At 27.1% G+C, this 14,240-nt stretch overlaps 2 protein-coding genes across 3 annotated transcripts in view; one reads left to right on the top strand and one right to left on the bottom strand.

Annotated features, from left to right (window-relative positions):
- Galphao (G protein alpha o subunit) overlaps positions 1-14,240 on the top strand; it is a 131,750-nt gene that overhangs the window by 89,469 nt on the left and 28,041 nt on the right. The window lies entirely within an intron of this gene.
- LOC135962267 (probable cytochrome P450 49a1) overlaps positions 1-14,240 on the bottom strand; it is a 44,011-nt gene that overhangs the window by 14,492 nt on the left and 15,279 nt on the right. The window contains exon 4 of the mRNA XM_065514112.1: positions 13,610-13,775. Coding sequence (XP_065370184.1) covers positions 13,610-13,775 — 166 coding nt within the window. The remainder of the gene's footprint in view (positions 1-13,609; positions 13,776-14,240) is intronic.

Below are 14,240 nucleotides of genomic sequence, written 5' to 3'. Positions count from 1 at the left end.
CGTACAAATAAAACTTCAAATCAAGATGTAAATATTATTCAAACAATTCTGTCCAAACAACAAAAACTGATTATTCCAGGTGATAAAAATATTTCAGTTGAAACTTGAACATTTTTTTCACATGTTTTTTTTTTGTATTTAAAAGTTGGAAAGAGAAAGTAGAAGAAAGGAGGGAGATAGAGATAGATCCAAATGTAACTCAAATTGTTTGAGTTTGAGCCATAATATGTTTGCTGTTACTATGACATTTTGGTTATGACAGTTTAATAAAAATTTAACAAAAAATTATGTAAAAATCATTCACTGTTCAGTAACAAAAAAACATCATTAATTATTAAAAGTTTTTAAAATTTGTAGTAGTTTCAATGAAAATTTCTAACAATACATAATAGTTTTGAGTTACTGAACCGTCCAATAATGGTACACATGTTACTTAACTACAATAATTTATAACATTACTTAGAAATTTAAAAATTTGCTTCAAATAAATTGCATGAACTTGAAATTATTTAACATTTACTATAAAAAACCATTATCCTAATATAATCATCCCATTGTTTCATTTTTTTTATTTTTTCAATTACAAACTTTGTAATTACGGATAATAACTTGCTAAAAGTCCAGTAAAAGCTTTTGTATAAAGATAAGAACATTTTCCTAGAATTAATGAATTAATGAAACGCATCATTTTCCATTGAAAAGTTTAGCATTCTTGTTTTTCACAAACTATAAACTTTTATGCAAAAAAAAAAAATTATTTTGTTTCAAACTTAAGAATTCGAAATAATAATACATAGAGCAAAAAATATAAAAAAACTCATAATAATCACATGTACGAGTGTTGCTTTTGTTTCCACATTGTTTTATTTTTATTAATACAATCTCACCACTTAGGTTTTTGACAATTGAGTTAGGTGTTTGACAGGAGAGTTTTCGATCATACCAATTCAAGTTGAAATTGAAAAATATAAATTAATATTGAAACAATACTAATTTAAGGTGAGAAATTCAATTTTATTTACTAACTAGATCACCGCCCCGGCTTCGCCCGGTAGCTATTTACTAATGTTAGTTTTTCAAGTTTCTAAAAATAATGTCTCTTATTAAGAAAAGTGAGAAGTGAAAAGAAGGCAATATATTAAAAATTAAAATTTCCGAATTTTTGAATTTTTTATACCCTTCACCTCACCTTCGTGAGAAGGATATATATAAGTTTGTCATTCCGTTTGTTATTTCTACATTTTTCATTTCCGACCCTATAAAGTATATATATTCTGGATCCTTATAGAAAGCGGAGTCGATTAAACCATGTCCGTCTGTCTGTTGAAATCAATTTTCTGAAGACCCCAGATATCTTCAGGATCCAAATCTTCAATAATTCTGTCAGACATGCTTTCGAGAAGTTTGCTATTTAAAATCAGCAAAATCGGTTCATGAGCAAAAAACCGGGACAACCTCGATTTTTTACCTATTTTTGATCTATATCTGGATTACTAAGTCATTAATATAGACAATATGGATATCTAATGATAGATATTTCAAATTCCATTGCAACGTTGTAGATAAGGCTATAGTAAATTGGACCTACAATCGGTCAAAATCGGGAAAAAATAAAATATTTAAAGTATAATTTGGTGAAGGGTATATAAGATTCGGCACAGCCGAATATAGCTCTCTTACTTGTTTTCTCTACAAACCATCTCCTGAAAATTTCGAATCGAATAAAAAAAAAATCAGCCAAATCGCTGTAGCCGTTCTTACGTGATGCCATTACATACGCGGACCATTTCATTTTTATATATATAGAGTGTAATTCAGAAATTCAATTTAATATTGAGAATATACTAATTGAAATTCAGAATATCGATTTTATATTGAGAAATTCCCAACTGAAATTGGGGAATGGAAATTAATATTCATATCGAAATTAAGAAATCTAATTTAGTATGAATAAAAAACAAATTTTAATTGAGAAATCGAAATTAATATTCAGAAAATGAAAATTTATATTTGTCGTTTTTATACCCTTCACCTCGTGATAAGTTTGTCGTTCCGTTTGTAATTTCCACAATATAATTTTCCGACCCTATAAAGTATATATATTCTGGATCCTTATAGATAGCGGAATCGATTAAGCCATGTCCGTCTGTCTGTTGAAATCAATTTTCTGAAGACCCCAGTAGGGTTTTTATCCCGGGAATTTTGTAAATTTTTCACTACCCGATTCCCGGGATTTTTAGTCGGGAATCCCGGGAATTAAATACATAGAAAACAAGTTAGAACTCTATTTTTTACACCAAAAAACAGTGAAAAGATTTTTTACAGTTTTTTGCTTATATATCGGCAATAATATGGGGTTTTTCGTAGGAGAATTTATTTCTTATTGAATCATTCAAATTTATTCTTCAAATCCATAACAAAATATGTAGCTTCAAAATGTATTCAATTGTTAAATTTTTCTACAATTCAAATCTATTGCAAAAAGGCTTAAGACAATTTTTAACAATTAATTTTGTAAATGATAAAACCAAAACTGAATCAAGAAAAAAATGTTAACTCAATTTGAATTCACAAAAATTCAACCATTCAAAGTTTGAAGAAATTCTGTTATTGATTAACTTTAAAACTAATTTAGTTTAAGCGAAGACTTTTAATGAATCTAAAAAATTAAATATTGGGAATGGATTTATTGAATGAAAGGTTGACATTTTTTAATTACGGATTAAGATTTTAGTGATTTAAGCTCAAATTGTATTAATCAATTCGAAGCTCTGATATATAAAAATTATAACACTAAGTTTTTATATGAATTTTGTTTATAATATTCCTAAATTACAGTATCATTATATATTTCGGGAATAGCCGGCTACCCGGGAATGTAGAAAAAAATTTCCCGATTCCTGGGAATCAAAAAAGGTCGGGAAATTAAAAACCCTAGACCCCAGATATCTTTGGGATCCAAATCTTCAATAATTCTGTGAGACAAGCTTTCGAGAAGTTTCCTATTTAAAATCAGCAAAATCGGTCCACAAATTGCTGAGATATGAGGAAAAAACCAGGACAACCTCGATTTTTGACCTATATCTGGATTTCTAAGTCATTAATATAGACAATATGGATATCTAATGATAGATATTTCAAACACCTTTTCAACGATGTATATAAGACCATAGTAAGTTGGACCTACAATGGGTCAAAATCGTAAAAAATATTTTTTAACCCGAATTTTTTTTCACCAAAAAAAAAATTCAAAACCAAAAATTTTTTATTAAAATTTAAAAAAAAAAATCGAAATTTTTTTTTTTCCAAAAATTATAAAAAACTACTTTAGAAAAAAAAATAAATTTTGTTTACTTAAAAATATTTAAAATTTGTATTTTGAAGTATAATTTGGTGAAGGAAAGATAAAAAAAGATAAAAAAGCTTTATTACTTTAAAATGATATTTATTTAAACTTAAGATATTTAAAAAAAATATTTATATTTTTCATCAATTTTCAATTTTGTTTTTTTTTATGAAATAAAAATATAAAGATTTTTATAGAAGAGAACTTAACCCAATAAGCACTTCCGATCCAAAAGTGGTGCTCATCTTTTGAGACCAAGAACGAATCAAGCCAATTTCGCATACTCTGTTCCAAAGTGAAGCGTATGCCAGAGAGAGCGCTCTGCATCGATCAAAACAAATAGTAGTAGCGTTGTCATGATGGAATATTACGGTTTCATGTTTGGCCGCATATTCTGGGCGTTTTTCGGCCAATACTCTCTTCAAACGAATCAGTTGCGTTCTTTACAGGTTCCCTGTGATGATCTGGCCAGATTTCAGCAGCTCACCACCAAATACAGAGAATTACCTTAGCGCCATCGATATTTGGATTTGGCTTCGATTCGGCTATTTGGCCGGACTTCTCATACGAACTCCAACGCTTTGTGTTATTGTAATGGATCCAGTTTTCATCACAAGTTTTATTTATTTGACTTTATTCCATTACTTTTTATCTTACCCAACAATGACTTAATTTAAATGGGTGTCAAAGTACCATAGTTTTAGCGCCCTTAAGACCCCATTTGTTTTTAATTTTTTGTTCAATTAAACAAATTTTTTCTTGTAGTCCATAGAAAATTTAAATATGTGTGAGAAAATTGTATTTTTTTTTCTCCTAAATTAGGGTCAGTGAATAGATATATTTATATTAGAGAGTGAGTGTGTGTGCTATATTTTCTCCGCTAATTTGAAAAGACCTCAAAACCAAAAAAAAAAAAAAAAGTACATAATGAAAAATAATTCAGTTCTAACATGCTGCTGTTATTATGGAGAGCCCATGAATGAGGAAAATGAGTAATCGCTGTCAACTACAGAACACACAAAAACAACACACAGATGCCGAACGACATTTTATAGATTTTTTATTTTTAATTCCCTCAAACCAACAAAAAAATAATAATAAGAATTCATTCATTAAAATGATTGCGTGTAGACAAAGTGGCGTCCAAAAGTAAAAACAACAATAATAAACATGATGAGAAAATAAGGCAAATTTCCAGAAGCAAAAATCACGCTACTCTTAAAGAGCCGCAGAAAATTGTCAAAAATTTTACAATAAAATAAATCAAATCAAACAAATTGTAGCACCACAATCACATGCAAACTTGTAGGAAACGCTTATTCATGTGGATCTATCAGTCAAGTCAGTCAAACATTTTATTACATTCAATTCACTCACTCGAACAATTCATCAGTAAGACTTCTATTCAAATAGAAACAAATAAAATGAAACTATTAAACATTTACTGACTATGATAAATTAAATAAATTGTTTGTATAAAATACATTTGCTTGTTTGAGGCTTATTGTATTGTTATTTTCGATTTGTGGCCAGATTTCTTAAAAAAAATCTAAATACATTTTCAAGTTTCAGTTGTTCAGTTATAGCTTTTTTTGTTGCTTTAATTCAGGTCTTTGTAAATTGCTCGTAAACTGTTTTTTTCTCAATAGGCTCTTTTGTTTTTTGTATGTTAAATCTTTTAGAAATTGAATAGTTGTGAAAAAAAACAATAGTTTTTTCTTTGGAGACAGCTTTTTATGTAAATTAACATCTCTACCGTACATCGAGCATTAGCATTAAAAGTTTTTTGAATAATATGTAACAAAAACAAGTAAGAGAGCTATATTCGGCTGTGCCGAATCTTATATACCCTTCACCAAATTATACTTCAAAATAAAAATTGTAAATATTTTTAGGTAAACAAAATTTTTTTTCCAGTATTTTTAATTTTTTTAAAAAAAAAATTTTCGACTTGTTTTTTTTTTAAATTTAGCGAAAAAAAAACTTTTAGTGAAAAAAAAATTCGGTTTAAAAAATATTTTTTCCGATTTTGACCCATTGTATTTAGGTCCAACTTACTGTGGTCTTATATACGTCATTGCAAAGTTCTTTGAAATATCAATCATTAGATATCCATATTGTCTATATTAATTAGTAATCCAGATATACAAGGTAGCGAAAAAGTAAACTCCGATGTTTTTTTGGCTGTAATTAAAAAAAAGCTATATTCGGCTGTGCCGAATCTTATATACCCTTCACCAAATTATACTTTAAAATGAATTTTTTTTAAATATTTTTAGGTAAACAAAATTTAATGTTTTTTTTAATTGTTTTTCAAATTTTTTTTTTGGAAATTGTTTTTTAATTTTTTTATAAAAAAGTTTTTTCCAAATTTTTTTTTTTTTGAAGAAAATGTATGACAAAAAAATTTTTTGATGAAAAAAAATTCGGGTTAAAAAATATTTTTCCCGATGTTGACCCATTGTAGGTCCAACTTATTATATCTACATCGTTGCAATTAACTTTGAAATATCTATCATTAGATATCCATATTGTCTATATTAATGACTTAGTAATCCAGATATAGATAAAAAATTGGTCAATAATCGAGGTTGTCCCGGTTTTTTGCTCATATCTCCGATTTTGCTGATTTTAAATAGCAAACTTCTCGAAAGCATGTCTGACAGAATTATTGAAGATTTGGATCCCGAAGATATCTGGGGTCTTCAGAAAATTGATTTCAACAGACAGACAGACGGACATGGCTTAATCGACTCCGCTATCTATAAGGATCCAGAATATATATGTACTTTATAGCGTCGGAAATGAAAAATGTAGAAATTACAAACGGAATGACAAACTTATATATACCCTTCTCACGAAGGTGAAGGGTATAAAAATGAAAAACTTTGATTCTTCTTGTGGATTATTTTTATTTGGTCTTTTAATTTTTTTTACATCAAGTCGAGAATATGATGTCATGTAAATGGCCGCCGCCACAGTTGATTGTCATTTGAGCCTTTTTTATGGCATTTTCCATCACTTTGGCCAAAACTTCCGGCGATAGGTCCTCACATTCGTGACGGATATTGTCTTTAAGAGCTGCAAGAGTCTGAGGCTTGTTGACATAAACCCGCGACTTCAAAAAGCCCCACAAAAAGAAGTCAGGCGATCTTGCTGGCCAGTGCAAATCGCCAAAACGGTAGATTAGGCGCCCGGGAAATGCATCCTTCAGCATATCGGTTGTGGCACGTGCAGTGTGTGCCGTTGCACCGTCCTGTTGGAACCACATGTTTTCCAATCCCAATTCATCAAGTTGCGGCAAAAAGAACTCGTTGATCATTGCTCTGTAGCGCTCACCATTCACAGTAACCGTTTGGCCCGCGACGTCTTCGAAGAAAAAAGGTCCGATGACTCCTCCAGCGAAAACAGCACACCATACAGTGACTTTGAGCGGGTGTAATGGCTCTTCGTGGGTTACACGCGGATTTTCAGTGCCCCAGAAGTGTAAATTTTGCTTATTTACGTACCCGCTACGATGGAAATGGGCCTCATCACTCATGATTATTTTTGCCAAAGTCACCGACCGATTATTGGTCAAATAAATAGTCAGCAATATTCCGCGTTCTGGAGCAGTTTAGCGTAACATTGTTTATTAAAGTGTATTTCGCATGTGTTTACTACACAAATGTCAAAACAGAACTGACATTAGGGGCCAATCGCAAAATTTATAGCATTTTCTGATAGGAGGATTACTTTTGCGCCACCTTGTAGGTAAAAAAAATTGGTCAAAAATCGAGGTTGTCATGGTTTTTCCTTATATCTCAGCCATTTGTGGACCGATTTTAAGTAGCAACCGAGCCGGAAGAATTCCGAAGATATTGATATATGAATCGATATTGAAGAATCGATATGAAGACATTGAATATGTAAGTTATTTGGGGGCTTTGTTATCTATAAGGATCCAGAATATACGAGCCCTAACCACTATTAATTCGTACACCAAGAATTTTTTGACAAATCTACATTCAAAACTGCATATTTTAGAAAATATTGTTGGCTGTACCTCAAAAGTTATATTTTCTGAAAAGTTATTTTATTTTCTTTAAATTTATAAAGAAAAATCTGTACAAATTGAGGTAAATATTTTAAAAACACAAACTAAAGCTAAAATTCATTATTTTTATAAAAAATTATTTGGCCACTATTAATTCGTACAGTGTATAAATTTATCATAAAGTAGCACCAACAACTAGATCATGTCAAAAAATTAAAATATACCGTTATAATAAGAATAAAGAAATGTCAAAGAACAAAAAAACATAAATTTTGTTTCTTCTTTTCATTAAATTGTAACTATTTCTTAACAATGGCACGTGGTAAGCCAGTTTGCGAAGAAATTCGGATTCTAATTGTTAACAAATTCAAATCGGGTAAGAGCTATGGCGAAATATCAACTGATCTTAATCTTCCCAGATCAACAGTGCAAGGCATTGTTAAAAAATACGAAGAATCTGATAATTTTAGCAACAATGTTGCAAACAGAGGGTCTCAAAAATTACGTCTCGCGACAAAAGAGCTTTAGCCGCTATAATCAAACAAAATCGTCGTAGCACAGTTAGAGACATAGCATCAAAGTGGTCTGAAACGATCGGAAAACCCGTAAAACGTGAATGGACGCGTCAGCAAATGAAAAATATAGGTTATGGTTTTTATAAAGTAAGTTTAACATTCACTCGGTGTCGTTAAAAATAATTTCATGACATTTGTTTATTTAGGCCAAAGAAAAGCCCTTACTTACAGCACTTCAAATGAAGAAACGTTTATTATGGGTAAAAGAAAAGCGTTCTTGGGTTCAAAGGCAATGGGACACCATTATTTTTAGCGACGAATCTAAGTTTGACCTATGTGTCGGTGATGCTAGAAAAAGGGTAATTCGTAAAACCACAGAGGCATATAATAAAGACTGCTTAAAGCGCACTGTTAAATTCCCAGCTAGTCTTATGGTGTGGGGATGCATGTCCTCAAAGGGTGTTGGCCAGCTTCACTTCATTGATGGAATAGTAAATGCAGAAAAATATATTAAAATATTACAAGAAAATCTCCTCCCATCAGTACCAAAACTAGCCTGTGGCGAATATATATTCCAACAAGATGGTGCATCTTCCCATACAGCAAAAACAACAAAAAAATGGCTGCAAGAAAATGGAATAGAGGTCTTGGATTGGCCCTCGTCTAGCCCAGACCTGAACCCCATAGAAAATCTCTGGGCCATCATGAAAAGGAAGCTGCGAAATGACCCACAGCGTACTGTTAGCGCATTGAAAGACAAAATCCAGGAAATATGGGACTCAATAACACCTGAGGAGTGCAAACATTTAATAATAACAATGCCAAAACGAATAGATGCTGTTTTAAAAAGCAAGGGAGGCGTAACACAGTTTTAAATATCAAAAGTAACCACTGTACGAATTAATAGTGGTCAAATATTTTTTTATAAAAATAATGAATTTTAGCTTTAATTTGTGTTTTTAAAATATTTACCTCAATATGTACAGATTTTTCTTTTTAAATTTAAAAATAATAAAACAAATTTTCAGAAAATATAACTTTTGATAATAATAAAATGATATTTTCTAAAATATGCAGTTTTGAATGTTGAATTGTCAAAAAATTCTTGGTGTACGAATTAATAGTGGTTAGGGCTCGTATATACTTTATAGGGTCGGTTTAGAAACATTATATTTTGTAAATCGAATTATTTCCAAAATAAATGTTTTTTATTTGATAATTTATATGACTTTTTATTTCTCCACCCCTAGTGGCTCTGAGTGCCCGACCACTGCTCTATATTGGTTTCATTACTTGGCCATCCAAACTTTTAAACAACTTTGCCCTAAAGCCACATGTAATTTTAATATGATGATGTTAAATTTAAAACTTTTTTTTTTCAAATTATATTGACTTTTCGAACTAAAAACAACAACAACAAATTAAAACTTTTAAATATAGATAACAACACCCCTTATTTTTGCAATATATACCACCACAAATATCGACAACAATGTATGCAAATATTTATTGTATGTGTTAAATAAAAAATTGAAATTAGAAAAAAATTAAATAATTATCTTAAGTGCATATATGTATTTATGTGTCTATTTATCTTTGTACTTAAAGTTGTTAATTTATCAGTGGCTTTTAGATTCAATTAAATTTTTGCAAATCATTATTTTCGAATGAATTTTTCGAATTTGATAAATATTCAAATTAAACGTTTAAATAGTAAATAATTTTAACCTTGAAATAGTTAAAGAAAGCTAAATTATTTCATACTTTCATGCTTAACAAAAAAATGTTCAAAAAACTTTTGCTTTTTTAGTTGGTTAAATAAAAAAAATTAGCATAATAGTATTATGCATTATGTGCTGAAACAATAAATAACTCAAACGTGTGTGAAGTTTTTAGAAGAAGGAACAATAATATTCTTAGAATATATGGCAAAATGTTTGCTAATCAATCAGTTTTATTCTAAACAAATATTTGTCTTTCAATTTGGGGTTTTTTGAAGAAAAAATATTCCATTTTTTTGGCAAATGGTTTGATTTGATTGATGTCATTTTTGAACTTGACAAATAGTAAATAATGATAAATGGTTAGGAGATTCTAAAAACTATTTAAAACTTATGAAGTTGTTAAGCTAAACTAAAATAATATGATGTAGAAACTTTAAGTAATATTAGAAAATCAATAAAATTTGAAAAATTTTTAAATTAATTTCGAATTTTCGAACTTGTTAAATTGTAATTGTTAATTCTAATTAAATTAGAAAAAATTTCAAATTGTAATTGTAGTACATACATTAATTAAATTAGAAAAATTTTCAAATTAATTTCGAATTTTCGAACTTTATTTAATTGTAATTTAGTATATCAATTAAATTAGAAAAATTTTGAAAAAGTTAGTTTCGAATTTTCGAACATTAATTAATAGTAATTGTAGTATATCAATAAATATAGAAAAATTTTTAAGTTAATTTCGAGTTTTCTAACATTATTTAATTGTAATTATAGTATATCAAATAAATCAAACAATTTTTTTATTAATTTCGAATTTTCGAACATTAATCAATAGTAATTGTAATATGTATATCAATCAATGTAGAAAATAGTATATCAATTAAATTTAAAAAAAAAATTAAATTAAATTCGAATTTTCGAATATTAATTAATGGTAAATGTCGTAAGTCTGAAAATTTTCGAAATTAATTTCGAATTTTCAAACATTAATTAATTATAATTGTAGTATATTTATCAAATTATAGACATTTTTATATTAATTTCGAATTTTCGAACAAAAATTTCTATAATTATTTAATTGCAATTGTAGTTTTTCAATCAAATCAGAAAAATTTTGAAATTAATTTCGAATTTTCGAACACTATTAAATTGCAATTGTAGTATATCAATCAAATCAGAAAAAAAGTTAAATTAATTAAATTATTTAAAAGCATATTAATTAAATCAGAATAATTTTGAAATTAATTTGGAATTTTCGAACATTAATTATTTGTAATAGAGAAATATCAATCAAATCAGAAAAATTTTTAAATTTATTTCGAATTTTCGAACAAAAATTTTGAAATTAATTTCGAATTTTCGAACATTATTTAATTGCAATTGTATTATGTAAATTAATCAAATCAAAAAAAAAGTTAAATTAATGTAAAATTTTCGAACATTAACTAATAGTAATTTTTAAATTAATTTCGAACATTAATTAATAGTAATTGTAATATGTATATCAATCAATATAGAAAATTTTTTAAATTAATTTCGAATTTTCGAACATTATTTAATTGTAATTGTAGTATGTCAAATAAATCAGAAAAATTTAAAAATTAATATCGAATTTTCGAACATTAATTAATAGTAATTGTAGTATTTCAATCAAATCAGACAAATTTTGAAATGAATTTCGAATATTATTTAGTTGTAATTGTAGTATTTCAATCAAATCGGAAAAATTTGGTAAATAATTTCGAATTTTCAAACATTAATTAATAATAATTGTAGTATATCAATCAAATCAGAAAAATTTTGAAATTAATTTCGAACTTTCGAACAATAATTAATAGTAATTTGTAGTATATCAATAAAATCAGAAAGTTTTGAAAGTAATTAAGAATTTTCGAACATAAAGTAATTGAAATTGTAGTACATATATGAATCAAATTAGAAAAAATTTGAAATTAATTTTGAATTTTCGAACATTAATTAATAGGAATATATCTTGATATATGATATATTCCTATTAATTAATGTTCGAAAATTTTGGAAAATGTTTGAAATTAATTTCGAATTTCCGAACATTATTTAAAAGTAATTGTAATATGTCAATCAAATTGAAAGTAATTCAGAATTTTCGAACATAAAGTAATTGAAATTGTAGTATTTGAATCAAATAATTTCGAATTTTCGAACATTAATTAATAGTAAATGTAATATATCAATCAAAACAGAAAAATTTTTAAATTAACCTCAAATTTTCGAACATTTTTGTAGTATATCAATCAAATTTCGAAATTACTTCGAATTTTCGAACATAAATTAATAGTAATTGTAGTTATCAATCAAATCAGAAAAATTTGGAAAATAATTTCGAATTTTCGAACATTAATTAATGGTAATTGTCGTATATCATAATTTTTAATTTTCGAACATAATTTAATAGTAATTGTAGTACATCAATCAAATCAGAATATATTTGAAATTATTTTCGAATTTTCGAACTTAAATTAATAGTAATTGTAATATAACAAGTGAATTAAAAAAAATTAAATTAATTTTGAATTTTCGAACATTATTAATTGTTGTAAATCAATTAAATCAGAAAAGTTTTGAAATTAATTTCGAATTTTCGAACATTAATTAATAGGAATTGTAGTACATCAATCAAATTTCAAAATTTTGAAAGTAATTTAGAATATTCGAACATTAATTAATAACTGCTTGAAAGCGCACAAGTAAAGATTGTTTCTATGTATGAAATGAAAAAAAGTAATTTTTTTTCTTAAAAAAAGAGAAGTAACACTCAGGCAATTAATATGCCTATATATAATTGTGTTACTTTCTTTGGAAAGGAGATAGAGTGTAGAAGGATAGGTGGTGAAAGGAGGAGAAAAGCTTTTTATTGACAACTCTGCATATTTTTTGTATTTTACAAACTTTTAGAATGAAATGCTACTATGTTAGCATTTGATACCATTACTTGGTAATTAAAGTTTTTGCTGTGATGTTAATCAATAATGGCATGTCATTACCATGTATCAAGTTTGAAATTTAAATATTAAAAAAATACCATTGAATTATGTACACTATACAATTTCCTTTAACTTTATTACAATTCAATACACAGTACTAAAGTACAATTTTTTCCAACTTTCTGTTTAACTTTAACTAACATCCAAAAACTTTTTTTTTTAATTTTTCCTTTAACATATTTTTCTAAATATTTTCAAGTTTTACATAACTTTTTGTTTTGTTAGCTGTGAGTTAACCGAATCGTTAAAATACAATAACAAAGTATTGTGATTATTTGTAGCAAAAAAAAATTGCCACAAACAATTTATGTGGGTGTAGAAACTGCAATTGTTTAGTTAAGTTAAACTCATAGTATTTTAAATATTCAGTTTTCAATTTTATATTTTTGTATACTCATGTTTACATAAAAAAGGTTTTTTTTTGTTCTTTAAACCACTTAGTAAACAACCTGGGTTAACTTTTTTGCTTTTTATTATTGCTACAAAATAACATTTTATTAAAATTTATTTATTTTTTTCCTGTAACGTTTTACTAAACTACAACCATGTAATTATCATGATATTTTTCTGTTTTTTTATTATGTTGTTTGTTATTTATTTTTCATATATGTATATATTCTTGTTAAAGAAATGACGTCAATGAATTTTATGATTGAGGGATATATGAGGCTATCAGCGCAAAAGTGGTGTAACCCCAAACTATTCAACTTACACCATTTTTGCTACATTACTATGTTATATTATGCCCTGTGCAAAAACGATTTTTTCAGCTCCATCTACATTTGAATACCAAAAGGTAGCTACCCCACTTTTGTGTTAATAGTTTGTAATGCAAGCAAAAGCAAAAAAATTTAGGTTACACCACTTTTGCGCTGATGGCCTCATTAGTAGGGTTCTATCGAACAATCGACTTTTTGCTGATTTTAAGTTCTTAACAATTTTAAATAAGAAAATATTCTTACCTGTGCGGCATAGTTTCTTCTTTTTTGAATATATTTCGTATCTCATCGCCATCGAATATAAACAGCAAATCTGGATGACCAATTAAGCCGCCAACTTTGGCAATTTTACCATAGTTTATGTGCAGCTCTTTCATTACTTTATCCAGTTCACTGATTTTGTAATGACCTGTAAAATAAATTATTATTAATAGATTTATATTTGCAAATAAAGTATTGTAAATATTTGTTAATTTTTTAATGATATTAATATTACTCATACGTACATAAAACCCATAATTTAATTTTAAAATATCAGCTAGCATTCCATTTGAATACAAATAGTGATGTTTTTATAACTAACAAATTAGATAGAATTTAATGATTTTTTATTTATTTTGTTTTCCAAAAAATTATTATTTGTATTTAAAAGAAAATTTTATTTTATTCAAAAAAGTAAGTGAATATAAAGTTAAAAAATTAATTTCTTTGTAAAATAAATAACAAAATTAGTTTATATCTTTTTTATAGCGTAGAAAAAAATAATTTCTTCGCAAAATAACAACATTTACATTAGCTTTTAATTGAACTTAAAAAATTTTGTAAAACAAGTTTTTCATTCCCAGAAATTTATAAAAGACAAATATTAAAAATT

Source organism: Calliphora vicina, chromosome 5 (genome assembly GCF_958450345.1).
Source record: "Calliphora vicina chromosome 5, idCalVici1.1, whole genome shotgun sequence".
Classification (NCBI taxonomy): domain Eukaryota; kingdom Metazoa; phylum Arthropoda; class Insecta; order Diptera; family Calliphoridae; genus Calliphora; species Calliphora vicina.
The sequence above is the reverse complement of the archived record's forward strand: the minus strand, read 5'-3'. Positions and strand labels throughout refer to the sequence as shown.